Source organism: Panthera onca, chromosome B1, assembly GCF_046562875.1.
Source record: "Panthera onca isolate mPanOnc1 chromosome B1, mPanOnc1 haplotype 2, whole genome shotgun sequence".
Lineage (NCBI taxonomy): Eukaryota > Metazoa > Chordata > Mammalia > Carnivora > Felidae > Panthera > Panthera onca.
Window position 1 is genome coordinate 78,319,541 of NC_138342.1, and position 16,861 is coordinate 78,336,401.

The following is a 16,861-nucleotide window of genomic DNA, read 5'->3' on the forward strand; positions in this document are numbered from 1 at the left end:
AAAATATATTTTAATTAAAAGTTCTTTTTTTTTTTTTTTTTTAATTTTTTTAATGTTTTATTTATTTTTGAGAGAGACAGAGTGTGAGTGGGAGAGGGGCAGAGAGAGACAGAATCCGAAGCAGGCTCCAGGCTGTCAGTACAGAGCCCGACGTGGGGCCCGAACTCACCGAACCCACCCGACCGTAAGATCATGACCTGAGCCGAAATTGGAGGCTTAACCCACTGAGCCACCCAGGTGCCCCTTAATTAGAAATTCTAATAGAACCTCCTTAAAATCTTCATGGCACTTATTCTAATATACCCTGCTGTTTATGTGTAAATCCTTTCCTTGGAAAGCACAAAATGGGAGATCATATTGTGATTATTAATATTGTCCATGTGAAAATGTAAAGTAGTATGCAAGTAACTTTGTATTTCACAGTGCCATTTTGCGAAGTGCTAAGTTGTGTTTTTTAATCCTGCAGTACAATAATAACATGGCTTTAGAATAGATTGGAAATTTTCTTTCCAACTTTTTCTATGTTAGATGTGAAAAGTGCATATTATAAACACATTTTAGTTAAATTATCATAGTATATCTTGTATTTCTATTATTTTAGCTTTTCTGTGAACTTAAATATACTGTGATCACAGGTATTATTTAGCATGTGATTCTTATTGTAAATAGGAATATGCTGAGTAAATAAGATGACATGAATCAAAATCATGTGTAGTTTTAACACGTAGTTTTACTCTAGTTTCCTTTATTCATTTCTGGATTGTGGGACATTTCTTTTTGTCCAGCCAGGTTGTTAGCTTTGTAGACAGCTGTGGGCTTTCTGTTATTCTTCACTAAAAATATTTTTTTATAATGTTCTTCAGGATATTCTTTTCAACTATCTATATAGAAAAATTCTAATTCTTTTACAGCTTTTACATGATGAAGTATTCAGTGTCTTCTTTAAAAAAAAATGCAAATACATTTTTGAAAGAAATTCTTTGAGCTTTCACAGAAAGCCATTTATACAAGCATATATGTATTGAAATTGACTTTTTAAAAAAGTTTTACCAAATTACTGATTGGTCATAGTTAACTTTTGATTCATGCGATATTTTTCCAAGCAATAGTCTCAGTTTAGGAACAAAATTTAAGTGACAAATAATAGTTGGAGTTTTGAAAGCTCGAGGGGTGGTACTTTGATGATAGATAGGGAAAAGTATGTTTTAGGAAGATTAATCATATAGTAATATGTCATAGGCAGGGAAGGTGATGAAAATGGGGCAAGATATCAGGTATGCAATTATACAATACTATTATTTTTGGTAATGAAGACGAATCTGAGATTTTGAAAACAAAACTTGATAGGAGATGTTAACCATCACTTTAGAGTTTCTCCTATAAGAGAACATCCACTAGGTTCAAAGTAATAACTAGCTTGAGATTGTGCATTTTGGGGGAGAAAGATATGTCTTATTTCAGCATGGTGAGTTGGAGGTGACAGGATTTATCAAAGAGAAACATGGAAATTCAAATGTAGACATGAAGAAAGAAACAGGTTCTCTTAGCACTTGATTAAGGTCATTAGTAAAATATTCAATGAACAAATTGTCTTTTCCTCATGAAGAAAAATTGGTACTGGATTTTTATTTACTAGATCTGAACTGTTAAATTATTTTTCTTTTTATGCCATAGTTCACAAAGATGTCCAAAACTAATGGCTTATCAGAAGATTTGATATGGCATTGTAAAACACTGATCCAAGAAAGGGATGTAGTTATAAGGCTTATGAACAAATGTGAAGACATTTCAAATAAGTTGACAAAACAAGTTACCATGCTCACTGGAAATGGAGGTGGATGGAACATAGAACAACCCTCCATTCTAAACCAGAGGTAATATTTGTTATACATACCTATTTCTTATTTTATCTCAGCTGTATAAAAATTCAGAACTTATTTCTGTATTGTGCCTAGGGAACTTAACATGTGGAAGTTTTATGAAAACTAATGTTAGAAGGGAAGCCCAGAGTTTCCTTTAATGACACATCAGTGATGCAAGAATTGTTTTTTATTGATACCCCTTCCCCCCCAACCCTGCCAAGGGTATTTTACTCCATTATATCTTTACAGATTAGAGGGAGGAATTGTTATGGTCTTATATAACCTATGTTTTCCTTGTCTGATGACAGATGATTTCATATATAATCACAAAAACTGGAAAGGTGGTTTTAGCTACTACCCCTTTACACAGTTTGGTGCTTCAGAAAATCAGCTGCTTAATTATATCAGTGATAAAATTTGTCCTAGCTCAGTTTCTTTTTAATCATAAATAAAATGAAATTATTAAAATATACTGTATCTGATTTAATATTTTAAATGCTTTCAAAAGCCCAGAGTTATTAAATCTCTTTCTGGAGTAGAAACATCAGTAATGACAAGGACACTTATTAAATAGATTATATAAGGAAAGTTTATAAAAACTATATTTCCCAAAACTGCTAGTGTCAGTAAAATACCTTTTCAGAATTCTTACAAAAAAGCAGACACTGAATTATTTTCAGTAAAAAAATTTGTACAACAACCAGTACATATTAAAATGGCATTTTATAATTGTGATGCCCCCAGTTTGCATGGTGTTGGGATATTGGGATGGAAAGATTATTTTGAACTTCCTTTAAAAGTTTATTTTTAAGTGGTTTGGGGACTCAGAACTATTCAGGATACTTCCTTTTAAAGAAGTGTATAAAATTGTTTACTGTGATAATATTTATAGTAGCAAAAACATGGAAACAATCCAAGTTCCTAAAATCAGAGAATAGAATGAATTATGGTATGAATAGTTAGAGTGGATTATGGTATATCCATAGTATTCAGGAATATGTAACGTTAAAAATGAGTTACATTTGTTCAGAATATTTCTGATAGGTATTTAATAAGATTAGCACTAGGTACTAAAATTAATTACCTTGGTGATTTTATTTACTTCTTCTAGTCTTTTTCTAGTCAATGATCAAAGCATATTTGCTGATCATTGGTTAATTAAAAGTCAAGATACGGTTACTGGCCTTTAATAGTAAGCTACAATCTTTTCTGTGCCCTTCTAGGGTGCTATGGGATGGTGTAGGGAAACGTGATGCACTTCCCACAAAGAAGCTCTTTTCTCTGTTGCATAGAAAGAACTATGGCCATGTCAGCAAATTCATCTCCTAAAAGTGTAGTTGGAGCTGCTCCTTCTTGTTCTACAGCATTGGATATGGGGAGTTCTTCACTCTACAAGACTTACCCAGTTGAGTCTACTTTATCATAATTTGGATTTTAAAAAATCAAGTGCTTTATTGCATCACTTGAAAAATTTCTCTCTTAAACCCACATCCACAAAGTCCTGTTACTTGTAAATAGTATGATCAGGTAATACACTGTCCTTCCTTTATGCTGAGGAATTTTCAGATGAAGTATTTAATAGATGAGAAAAATTGCTCTTTTTAAAAAAGTGCTCATTGGCTCTAGCCCGAAATAGAACTTCTAATACCTGTGTAGATAGTTTCTTGAGAGTTCATGTAAATGCACTTTTAGGGGGTGAAATTTGTTGTCTTGGTTTTTATTTTTAGCCAAGGTAAGAGTTGCACAAGCAGTTTTACTTGGTATACTGGCCAGGCATCATTGCTGCTGAGCACAGAGACAATTAAAGTAGTTTTCTTGCCTTGGGAAAGGAGTTATTAGCATTGGAGGAAAATGTCAAACCATCCTGATGACTAAGCTACCCTGCTTTTCTTAACAGAACCAATTCTTTTAGCAAAGTTTACGTTGAAGCAAAATTATGTTAACCATTTATTATTACAAATTTATATTAATTATAACAGAAAAAAGTTGCCTTTTAGAGATAAAGGACATATAGACATACCAAAATCCTTATTAAAAATAAAGTCTTTGCAGAGGGAAATAAAATTTCTTGCGTGTATCTCAAAGCTCAAAACTATTATGTTCATAATTTTTATTTTAAAATGTCAAAACTAAAGATACCGAAAGTTAAAATATAATACAGTGAGGGAAAAGAGAAAAAAAACCTCAGTATTTTTCCCTTTTTATTCCTACTGTTAATGTAGCCATCTCTCAAACTTTAGCAGTTGATCTAAAATATATTAGCTTTAAATTGTTTTATCTGAAAAGATTTCTCAGATGTTCAATATAAAATGTATTTAATTATATGTGTCCTGTCTTTTCTGGGCTAACTCTACCAGGTTACTCTGATTTTGTTTGTCCTTAATTTGATAGGATGGTTTCCTATCATGTTCTAAACAGTTGCTGTGAAGCCATTTGACAGTGATGTGGATACAGATCAGTACTGCAGATGTGACTTGAGTAACTCCAAGTGCTATGATGTAAATATTTTAGCCGTTTGGATACTACTGTTAGTGCAAACTAATGTTGTGGTATTGTCATCAGCTGTGTCACACTTAGGGAATATAAAGCTTTTGGTCAGCTAGTATCCCTAATCTTATTTCATATCAACTGCTTGCAACAAGTCTCTCTAGACTATTTCTGCATTTTGAACTCACATTTAGCATATTATTTCCATTTCAAGCTTATCTCACCTTTCAAAACTTTGATACCAGTTTCTCCCAACAGGAGATTTAAACCCAATTAAATTTTCACTCTGAAAATAAATCCTGACTCTAGAAGGATTTTTTTTTTTTTTCCTCCTAACAAAGCAAGTAACTTCAAAATAACATGCTGCCTCATTTTCTTTCATGGTCTCAGAAAATCTTAAAATCATTTTTTTTTCTTTAGTGAGAGGTACCAAAAGATATTTATGGTCTGCTGATGAGAAGAGAGCACTTAAACTAATTCAGAAGGCGTGGGCAGATTACATTTTTATCTATAAACTGGTGTGGGGGGGTTATATGCAGTCATGAAAATTCTTAGAAAACGATAGAATGTCAAAATAAATAGAAGGTGTGATTGTACAGCATCTAAATATTAGATCCTGCTAGAGAAAGAATATAGCTGCCCTATTTTAAAAATTGGTCATAACAAATTGGATTTAAAGCATCTTTGTCAAAATTGCATTTTCATTGATCTTTTTGCCTTCTGAAGAAGGGATCTGTTGACGGGCAGCACTGTTGGGATACTAAGCAATAAAAAGTTATTGGAAGCTTAGATAAATCCAGTAGAGGAGCGTATACACAAAAATACATATGTGTGTATACACATACACAAGCACACACATTGTATTTTTAAAACAAATATTTCAGTATAACAAAGCTATTTAGTATCTTGATCAGAAACAGCCAGCAGAGCTGTTTTGTGATATGGATGAAGCCATTTTTATTTGATTGAAAAATTCTATATAGTAGATGCTTCTCAAAACTCCTTCATCACTTTTTAAAGTTTTATGTATAGTGAAGAGTATTTTAACAGTTACACTGGTTTCTCAATATTTCTTGGCTATTTGTGATAGATCAATGTTGGGATAGCATGCTTGGTGCTTTGATGCATTTATAAATGACGTACTTTGCCCACCTTATGAAGTTTCATCATTTTCATAAAGTATGAACCTTACATGTGTGGGATGACTAAGGCATCAAGAGCGGCTCAAAAATAATAAAGAACTCAGTTTTGACCATAGAACGGGTGGGTCAGGAGGAAAGAACTTTTTCATGTTCTGTTGTTGAAGGGCTGAGCTCTGGATCAGACCTAGATTGGATTCCGTCTCTGCCACTGCAGTACAGTGCATTTGTATAGCTATATGACCTTGGGCAAGTTACTTCTCTTCTCCTAGTCCCAGAGATCAGCTCATCTCTAAAATGGGGATAATAATATTACTGCTTGAGGGGCGCCTGGGTGGCGCAGTCGGTTAAGCGTCCGACTTCAGCCAGGTCACGATCTCGCGGTCCGTGAGTTCGAGCCCCGCGTCAGGCTCTGGGCTGATGGCTCGGAGCCTGGAGCCTGTTTCCGATTCTGTGTCTCCCTCTCTCTCTGCCCCTCCCCCGTTCATGCTCTGTCTCTCTCTGTCCCAAAAATAAAAAAAATAAAAAAAATTAAAAAAAAAAATAATATTACTGCTTTATCATTAGATTATATGAAGTAATCATGCATGTCACGCCCATAGCATTGTGTCTGGAATAGACTATTCCAGTATGAGCATTTACTTTCACCATTGTAGAAAATTCATTTGGATCTGGAAATTAAAATATCTATGGTAATATGTTTTATTTATTATTACTTTTGTAGTGGCAGTTGAAATTACATGATCAGGAAAACAAAGACTTTTTTTTTTAAATGAACTGTAAAGATTTCAGCAATATTGCTGAATTTTTCCCCACCAATGCTTTTATTTTTTTTTAATGAGAAATGTTTTATAGATTGCATGCCCCACAGCTGAAACATAGATTTATTTTTAATTTTTTTTAATGTTTATTTTTGAGAGAGAGACCAGTGGGAGAGGGGAGGGGCAGAGAGAGAAAGAGACACAGAATCCAAAGCTGTCAGCTTCAGAGCTTTCAGCACAGAGCCCGACATGGGGCTCAAACTCATGAACTGTGAGATCATGACCTGAGCCGAAGTTGGACGCTTAACCAACTGAGCCACCCAGGTGCCCCGAAACATATTTCTAATTTAAGATGTATATCTTTCTACCCTACCTCTTTTACCCCATTCTAATTAAAGTCTGTTGATTTTAGAATTTGGCCCTTTAACCATTTTATTATACCATAGCTGTGTTCAGACTCCTTACCTATGTGCAGATAGGATGTGTGTAATAGGTAATAAGGGGAGAGGATAAAAGCTGGAGAATGAAAGGTGTGTCTTTATCCTAGCTTTTCATGTTAATATGTATTGTGTGCTGACCTAGGGAGTATAAGGATAAACTTTTGAGTGAGATGGACTTCCTTAGTTAAAATCTTAGCCATCCATAACGCTTTGTAGCTATGCAGCCTCAGGCAGATTACTTAGCATCAGGTTTTTCATCAGTTTCAAGTAATGATAAAAGGCAGTCTTAATGGATGTTATGGGATTAAATGAGGTGGTGCTTGAAAATGCTATTTGTGTATCTGTATGTAATAGGTATTTAGTAATAATTGCTATTGGTTTTTAACTACTTGAACTTTTAGAAAAAAAATAGTGTTTTTATTGGTAATAGCCTTCCAATATTACCTTCCAAAGAAGTTATTTCCAAATTATGTGTTTCCAAATTAAATGAGATTTTTGACCCTTGCCTGCTACTTTCACTTTTTGATGCTCATTGATGTCTCTCAAATTTATATTCATATACAGTTCAAAAACAAATACATATATATGCCTTCCAGATATACATACCACTGACATTAGAGGTGACTGACACTCATTCAGAAAGTGTTTATTCAGTCAACCTGGCAAAGAGGCAAATTAAGCTTGTGTTGTCCTAATACTTGAAGTTCCCTAATGTGGTATAATTCAAATCCATACAATACCATTTTCTAGTATATATTAGGTTAGTAATATGTTATCATGGTTAATATTGTGATCAGTTATGGAATTAACTTGGTGGCATTACATTATGACTGAACATGGAAATATTTTTTGTAATTCTTAAAGCCAGAAAAAGTAAGTCAATACAAAATAAAAGTTGAGAAAATAGAAGAAAATGCATTGTATTTGGGGCTCTTTTTTCTTAACTAAGTGTAAATAGCTTGTAAGTTAAAAGGTAAGATTAGACATGGGTATTTCAGTTTTTGTGTGCATTGTAAACTTAAACCTCATGTCATAAAACTAGTGGAGTATAAAAGTATAGAAGTATAAATCTGTAATATTTTGTAACTCTCTTTACCAGTTTGTCACTCAAGCCCTATCAGAAGGTTGGTTTGAATTGGCTGGCACTGGTACATAAACATGGACTTAATGGCATTTTGGCAGATGAAATGGTAAGTAGTACTCTATTTCTAGGATTCATCATTAAAAGGCCTTCTTGCTATCATTTAAAATAAAATTTTCCCTTGACCCCTGTAGTTAACTGTTCTCACATCAGTATTTTATTACTCCAGTCACCCCTTCTAATTTTCTAGCACTTCTCTTAGCTCTGGCCTCCTCATTGCCCCTCAAAATGAAAATGGGCTTTACTTTCTTTCTGATTATCAAATTAATATATATGTTTTAAAAATTAGACGTTACGTAAAAATTCCAAAAATAATCAAGATCCCTCATACTCCTGCTGCCTTGAAATAAGTACTATTTTGGTGTATATCTTTTGAGATTATTTTCTTCTGCAGGTGTGTGTTTGTATGTACATACACAATATGCATATGTATAATACTAAGATTTTGTTTTATGTGCTTTTCTATAGCTACTTTGAAAATTCATAGAGACTTATAAATAAATCCACACATTTATCAGCAACATCATTTCAGCCATTTTTTGTTAGCTGTCTCTGAGTTTCTGTGCACCACTCCCCACCCCCCCCCCGCCCCCCCGCCCCCATCACATTACACCCAGTAGTTCAGGTATTGTCACATAGAAACTTGACCTTTAACCTTAATGTCCTTCTTCTGTTAAAAAGTTTATTAAAAATTAGTCCTGTTCAGTGGAGAAAATGCTTATTAAATACATATGTATTACAGTGTATATTACATTTTCAAAATAAAAATTAACAGTGATCCTTATTCTGTAGTTAGCTTCTAGTAATCTTTTGTACTTTAAGACTATTCCCACACATACATTATATTATCATTATAACAAAGATGCTCTTTATCTGATAGAAAACAATATATATGCAGGATTTCAAATAGTTATAGAATTAGATATAGAATATAGAACATTACAGTTGTGGAGAGCTGGACTTGAGAATCAAATCTGGGTTTGGAACCCAAACCTTTGCTTTTCATGGGCTAATCCTTACCGAATGGCCTAATCTCTGCCAATATTAATGAAACATGAGTAATTTCTGTATCTTAAGATTATATTTGGCATCAAATGAGGTATAATATGTGAAACTGTTTTTGTAACCTGTAAAACACAATATCTATAAATTAGTGTCTTGCCTGGTTTGCTAGGGCTCCCATAATAAAAGACCAAAGAGTGGGTGGCTTAAACAACAGAAATTTATTTCTCACATCTGTGGAGACTAGAAGTCTAAGATCAAGGTGTTGGCAGATTTGGTTTCTCCTAAGGCCTCTAGCCTTTGTTTGCAGATGGCCACCTTCTTGATGTGTCCTCACATGTCTTTTTCTCTGCTCACACATCCCTGGTGTCTTTTTCTCTGACAATGGGGATTGGGCCCCCATCCCTGTGATCTCACTTAACCTTAATTACCTCCTTAAAGACCCTATTTCCAAATATAGTCATATTGGGCATTAGGGCTTCAACACAGGAATGAGGGCAGTTCAGTTTATCACAGCTGGCAGTGTTTAGCTAAACTTGCTCAGTAGCCTAAAAATAAACCCCACTTCGCTTATATAGAATTTACTTGCAGTAAAATACACAAATGTTCAACTTAGTGACTTTTTACATATGTGTGCACCCATGTGACCACTTCCCAAATCAACATTTCCATTGTACCAGGAACATGCCCTCATGCTTCTTTTTAGTTATTACCACCACTATTCTGATGTCTATAAACATAGGTTATTTTTTTTTAATTTTGAACTCTATATAAATAGCGCCATTCAGTATATACTGTTTATTTCTGGTTCATTTGGTGCATGATAAAGTTACAGAGATTCATCCATGTTCTTATATGTATCAGTAGTTTGGTTTTTGATTGGTATGTGGTAGTCCATAGTATAAATATGTTGCAACTTGTGTATCCATTTTCCTGTTGAAGTTCATTAGGTCATTTCCTGTGTTTGGCTATTGTCAACATTCTTACCCAAGGTCTTTGTGGATGTATGTCCTCATATTTCTTGAATATACTCTTAGAAGTGAAATTGGTGGGTGATAGGATAGGCATATGATCTGATTAGTCATTGGAACATTGTTCTTTAGTATGTATTAAATATTTGTTTTATATAAATAGTTACCAAAATTATATCCTTTATATGCATTGCAAAGCTCTTCCATATTAATGTGTGTCGTATTTTAACTAGCAGGATACATCCTGCTCATTAAACTGAGTTTTAGTGTAATTTGGACATTATGGTCTGTTTTATCAGTCATTGGGAACTAAGAATATAGAACTCTCATATGGTTGCATTATGGGGAATCAAAAATAACTAAAACCAGAAGTATTATTTTTCCTTTTGTGTTTTCCAGTATTTTTTGTTTTTAAATTTCATATATTGTCTTTTAAACATTTAATTTTAGGGCCTAGGAAAAACTATTCAAGCCATTGCATTCCTGGCATACCTTTATCAGGAGGGTAATAAAGGTCCTCATTTGATCGTTGTTCCAGCATCAACTATAGGTTTGTAATATTGTGGACAACTACACTTGACTGTATAAGGTTGTGTATAGGGAGAAGAAAATCTGTGATTTCTTAGTTTATAGAGGTGAATATTATGTGGTCACCTTATATTTTTTTCTCCCTTTGTATATTTGTGAGTATGCGTGTTTGATTATACTGCACATCTTTTAAAATAACTGCAATACAAGTCAGTTATTCACCTTTTGAATTATTATGGAATTATTATGGATCAGGGACCATCAATAAGATCATTGACTATTGTAATACTTCTAGAAAATTGTTTTAATGAAAAAATTGTTTTGATGAGTAATTTAAGAGAAATAAGTGCTTTTAAATTTATAATTAAACATTTATAGAATCAGAAAGTATACAGTTCATCCCCATTGAAGTTACTCTTTCTTAATTGATTGGATGTTGACTAGAGTAGATAATATACGTATGAACATAATCCAAAAAAAGTCTTTAAAATGGAAATTAATGACCTATAAATATAATGGTTGGCCATCTGCCTTTCATTTTATGCCTCTTCAAAATTATTTTAATCATCAGGAGAATTGTGAAGGGTCTTTGATTTTTTTTTTTTTTTTTTTATCATTATTTTGCAAAAGAATTTCTGGATAGAATTCATTTCACTGCATATAACCTGTTGTAGCACATAACCTGTTGTAGCAGATACAAATAATATCTCTTTTGCTTTATAGATAACTGGTTGAGAGAAGTTAATTTATGGTGCCCCACTTTAAAGGTGCTCTGTTACTATGGTAAGAATGTCATTTTGCTTTAATCAGAAACTTCTTTAAAATCCTTAGAGTAAAGTACAGTAAATGTAACCAATATGTGTGTGGTGTTTTTAAATTGTAGGCTCTCAAGAAGAACGTAAACAGATTAGATATAACATCCATAGTAAATACGAAGAATATAATGTAATTGTGACCACGTAAGTATGGAGACAAAGTATATTTGAGCAGGAAAGATTTTGTGTAACCCTCAAATTTTTAAAAATATCTCAGTAGTAATATGAAGGAAAATTTATGCTAAGAACTATACAACAAAAGTAATGGAATGATTTATGTTGAGAATTCGGGCATTTTTCAGTTTTTTAATAGTATAACAGATGATGGTTAATGGTTATAAAAAGGCTTTGTCCACTTGATTGAAAGTGTAGTTTTACAAGACTCTGTTAAACTTAAAGTAAAATTTAAGATATCCCACCAAATGATTTGTAATATTTCTAACTTATGTCAATTATTAATCATTGATTGTTGGGAACAAGAAGCCGGAGGCACCGTGAGAATGTCCTGAAGGAAAAGCACAGAGCAGCAAGGAACTGAAAGCAGTTCTATTCCTTTCCTTCAGGACATTCTCATGGTGCTTCCAGCTTCTTGTTCTCCAACAATTAATAATTTTGTATTAATAAATACAGTAAAATCTCACTCTCTAAATGAAAAAAATTGATTTATAGAAGTACGGGTGGAAAATATAACTTTCTACCAAGTTAATCATGACTTGGTGTACTGGCTGTTTTAGCGTAAATATTTAGCAGAGGGGTGCCTGGGTGGCTGTCAGTTAAGCGTCCGACTTCTGCTCAGGTCATTATCTCACAGCACGTGGGCTCGAGCCCCACATCCGGCTCTGTGCTGACAGCTCAGAGCCTGGAGCCTGCTTTGGATTCTGGGTCTCTGTCTCTCTGCCCCTCCCTCACTCATGCTCTGTCTCTCTCTCTCAAAAATAAACATTGAAAAAATATTAAGCAGAGAAGTTACTGCTCTCATATTGCATTTTTAAATATAGGTTATTTCAATCTTCATGTTAACTCTCAGTATTTAGTTACTATTTTCTCTACTGACTTCTGTAGGAGGCCATGATTAAAAGAATTCATCCAGAATTCATCTTTTCTAAATAAAATGGACTTCATTTTCATAGATAGTCTAGTACTGGTAGCTGCTATTAACTTTTTTCTTGGATGTACTCTACTACTTTAATACAATAGTATTATGTACTTAACAAATGTTTTAATTTCATGTCCTTTTTTTCCCTGTTTGTTCTGAATGTATAACAGTTCATGAGAAAAAGTATAAAAATTGCAGAGTACATATAAATTCTACCCAAATTGGCTTCTTCCTAGGTGTGTAGATATTGTCTAATTGTAACATTTAAATTTTCCTTTACCTACATATGGCAGCTTCTATAGTTTGGTTACATATAAGTAATTATTGGATACAAGTGCATCAGTATTTATTTGAACATCAACTATGTCTAGTGGTATCTTTTAACTACTGGTTATTAAAATTGCATGAATAAAAATTTTATAAAACACTAAATCTCACTGTGGTCCAGGCTTTTAAAGGTATAACCTTAGACTTTTTTTTTTTTTTTTTTTTTTGGTGACAGGTATAATTGCGCGATCAGCAGTTCTGATGATCGTAGTCTGTTTCGAAGGCTGAAACTTAATTATGCTATTTTTGATGAGGGCCATATGCTGAAGAATATGGGCTCTATCCGCTACCAGCACCTTATGACAATTAATGTAAGAGAGGATTCTGTGAATTATTCCAATTATAATTTAATGTATTTAGTATTTGATATCAGGGGTCAACAAACTTTTTTTGTAAAGGTCCAGGTAATAAATATTTCATGCCTTGTGGGCCATTAAGCTTCTGCCACTTCTTTGCTTTTTAACTACCCTTTAAAAATATAAAAATCATATTTATTGGCTCATGAGCCTCAATTTGCAAACCCCTGTTCTATGTGATAAACTTTATGAATATCAAATATAATCTACTTTCATTGCCTCATAAAAGTGATTGATATGAGGACATAAGTTACCTACTTACAAATGAAACCATTATTTTTACACATTCTACCTTAAAACACAATAGATGATAATTTTTCTCAGTTACTAGTCTTTCATCAGAAAATGTTACATTATTAATAATGGTCTTAACATTTTTTTCCTCCCCCACTGAGAAATGCAGGCAAGGATTTGGCTTTAAAAAAAAAAAAAAAAAAAAACCTAAATTTTACTTTCATTCATTCACAGGCAAATAACCGTTTGCTGCTCACGGGCACACCCGTACAGAATAATCTGTTAGAACTCATGTCACTATTGAATTTCGTTATGCCACACATGTTTAGTAGTAGCACCAGTGAAATACGAAGAATGTTTTCCTCTAAGACAGTAAGCATAAATTCATTATTTTCTCCCAAGTATGTCACTTTGTGTTTTATGGGGGCCGTTTTTCTATTTTGTCTTTTTTTTTTCTTGTTTTCATAGTGTATTTGTGCTATCAACTAAGTTTAAGTAGTTGATATCCCTATACTTGGGTGAATTGGGAAGTTAGCCAAAATACAATGGGAAATAAGTTGGTAACTTTTGTAATTAATGTCTAAGAGTTTTGGTTTTAATATCCTGATTTTCTGAAATGACAGGTTTAGTTTAGTGGAGAACTCAGATACATAATTTGTGTGGAAAATTTGGTGATTGCATTTGCCTTACTAAAATTAGGTAAATTAGGAGCATTTCTTTATAGGTAAACTGTAGAACTGGACAAAGGTAGAATGTCCAGAAAATTCCTATACTGGAAAATATATTTTGAAATAAAATTCAAAAGTAACAATTTCTAAAAGTTACACTTAAATTCTATTTAAAAGAAAGTCTGGTTAATTTTCTCCCTGTTGCTTAGAAAAAGTACAGGATTTGCCTGGGTGGCTCAGTTGGGCATCTGACTCTTCGTTTCGGGTCAGGTCTTGATCTTGTGGTTTGTGGGTTCAAGCCCCGCATCAGGCTCTGTGCTGACAGTATGAAGCCTTCTTGGGATACACTCTCTCTGCCCCTCCCCTGCTCACTTGTGCTCACTCGCTCTCTCTCTCTCTCTCTCTCTCTCAAAATAAATAAGCAAACTTAAAAGTACAGTATAATCTTCAGAGACTCCTAAATTTTCTAGTACAGCAATGTTTATACACATTTTTGACTGTCTCCCAAGTCTCGCATATTTTCCAAGAATTTCCTATGGTGGTCTTCCACTGCAAATTAATGGCCTTTTAAACTTTCACTAATGGATTCACTCCCACTTGATGGCCAAGCAGATTATAGAATATGAAGGACTTTTTCACTTCTTAGAACAAAATTCCACTTCTTTAATTCTCCAAAATTAATAGGTTTTGATTAGGAACCATCCCTGTCTTTTAGACCACATGGTTTACATCCCCGGCACTAGCTTTCTACCTAGAACATAAGTTTCCTACCTATCTCTCTTTCTCTTCCTCTTCTCTTCTTTTTCCCAACCTGTTAAACATACACACACACACACACACACACACACACACACACACACACACTTTTTCATGAGACCTGGTCATTTGTTACGACTCGTTAGTTATGACTTGATTCTGAACACCATCCTAGAACAGTTCAGTTTCATTAGCTTAGCAGAATACATGAAACCTCAAAATACATATGGAGCTTGAAGAGGTAGATTATAGCCCAGAGTTGACATGTGATATTCTATCTAGAATGAAGTGCATTTCTGTGGAAAATAACTCCTGATGATAGTGAGGATGATTTTCATGTTATGTAAGGTTGTTACTGTGATCATTTAAATAAGTAATTTCTAAAAGGATATGTTCTTTTTTTACTTAGAAATCAGCAGATGAGCAAAGTATATATGAAAAAGAGAGAATAGCACATGCAAAACAAATTATAAAACCATTTATTCTCAGAAGAGTAAAAGAAGAGGTAATTCTTATTTGCGTATTTTTTTATTATGATTGCTTTTTAAAAATCTGTTTTCTTCTTTATTTGAATGATCTGCTTAAACTGTTTTCCTTTCTCAGGTTCTCAAGCAGCTACCTCCCAAGAAAGATCGAATTGAATTGTGTGCAATGTCAGAAAAACAGGAGCAACTCTATTTGGGTCTTTTCAACAGATTAAAAAAATCTATCAATAATATGGGTATCATCTGACTTTCACAATTTCATGTGAAAAATAATCTGTACTGGGGCTACATTTTGTTTAGTCATGTTATGGTGGGATTTGCTCATTTTTAAAAAATTAGTTAGAATTTGAAGAAATAAACTTTTTGTTTGCTTTGAGGTATATTTCAGCAAACATCAGCTTGGGTTTTGTGGGTTTTTTTGTTTTTAATGTTTATTTTTGAGAGAATGAGAGCATGCATGTGTGAGGGAGGGGCAGAGAGGAGAGAAACAGCATCTAAAGTGGGTTTCCTGGTTTTGGGGTTTTGTTTAATGCATGTTCTTTGGATCACAGAAAAAAATACAGAGATGTGCAATGTAATGATGCAGTTGAGAAAAATGGCCAATCATCCTTTATTACATCGCCAATATTACACAGCTGAAAAGCTCAAGGAAATGTCTCAGCTTATGCTAAAGGTAAGGATTCCACATTATGTTAACACTAAGCTTTAGCAACATAAGGTTAAATTAAACCTAACGAGCATATTGACCCATACTTAAGAAAAGCATGTTTATTTTTATGTATTTTATTTATTTATTGAGAGAGAGAGTGCAAGTGAGCAAGTGGCAGAGAGAGAGAATCACATGAGGCACACTGAGGGAGAGAGAGAGAAGCGGGGCTTGCCCGATTCAGGGCATGAGCTCAAAAACCATGAGATCATGACCTGAGCTGAAGTCAGATGCTTAACAACTGAGCCACCCAGGTGCCCTAAATTTTTTTTAATGTTTATTTTAGAGAGGGAGCATGAACAGGGAAGGGGCAGAGAGAGGGAGAGACAGAGGATCCGAAGCAGGTTCTGCACTGACAGCAGAGAGCCCAGTGCAGGGCTTGAACTCAAAAACCATGAGATCATGACCTGAGCCGAAGTTGGATGCTTAACCAGCTGAGCCACCCAGGCATCCTGCATTTTTTTTTTTTATTGTTTATTATTTTTGAGAGAGAGAGACAGAGAGCAAGCAGGGAAGGGGCAGAGAGAGAGGGAGACACAGAATCGGAAGCAGGCTCCAGGCTCTGAGCTGTCAGCACAGAGCCTGACGCGGGGCTCGAACTCACAAGCCGTGAGATCATGACCTGAGCTGAAGTCGGCCACCCAACCAACTGAGCCACCCAGGCGCCCCTGCATTTTTATTTTTAAGACAAAGGTCAAGATGGGGCACCTGGGTGGCTCAGTTGGTTAGGCATCCAACTTTGGCTCAGGTCATGCTCTCACAGTTCATGAGTTCAAGCCCCGCATTGGGCTCTGTGCTGACAACTCCGAGCCTGAAGCCTGCTTGGGATTCTGTGTGTGTGTTTCTCTCTCTCTCTCTGCCCTTCCCTCGCTCACACTCTGTCTCTCTCTCAAAAATAAATAAACATTAAAATAATTTTTAAAAAGACAGTGTGGAGAACTTCTATAATACCCAAGAGGACTGACAGTATGTATCAGAAGTCAGCAAACTGTGGCCATAGGGCCATTTTTATAAATAAAGTTTAACCAAGTCTTTTAGTTTCTGTTTTTTTGTCTGTGACTACTTCCTCAATACCTTGGAGATATTG

General features: G+C 34.3%; 1 protein-coding gene across 6 annotated transcripts in view; it reads left to right on the forward strand.

Moving 5' to 3' along the window:
• The window catches only part of SMARCAD1 (SNF2 related chromatin remodeling ATPase with DExD box 1), a 78,511-nt gene that overhangs the window by 50,860 nt on the left and 10,790 nt on the right, over window positions 1–16,861 (forward strand). For all 6 annotated transcript variants that reach the window (XM_078445875.1, XM_078445876.2, XM_081795555.1 and 3 more), the window contains exons 10-19: window positions 1,675–1,874; window positions 7,789–7,879; window positions 10,254–10,353; window positions 11,055–11,114; window positions 11,215–11,290; window positions 12,745–12,880; window positions 13,394–13,531; window positions 14,993–15,088; window positions 15,187–15,304; window positions 15,620–15,741. In XM_078445875.1, coding sequence (XP_078302001.1) covers window positions 1,675–1,874; window positions 7,789–7,879; window positions 10,254–10,353; window positions 11,055–11,114; window positions 11,215–11,290; window positions 12,745–12,880; window positions 13,394–13,531; window positions 14,993–15,088; window positions 15,187–15,304; window positions 15,620–15,741 — 1,137 coding nt within the window. The remainder of the gene's footprint in view (window positions 1–1,674; window positions 1,875–7,788; window positions 7,880–10,253; window positions 10,354–11,054; window positions 11,115–11,214; window positions 11,291–12,744; window positions 12,881–13,393; window positions 13,532–14,992; window positions 15,089–15,186; window positions 15,305–15,619; window positions 15,742–16,861) is intronic.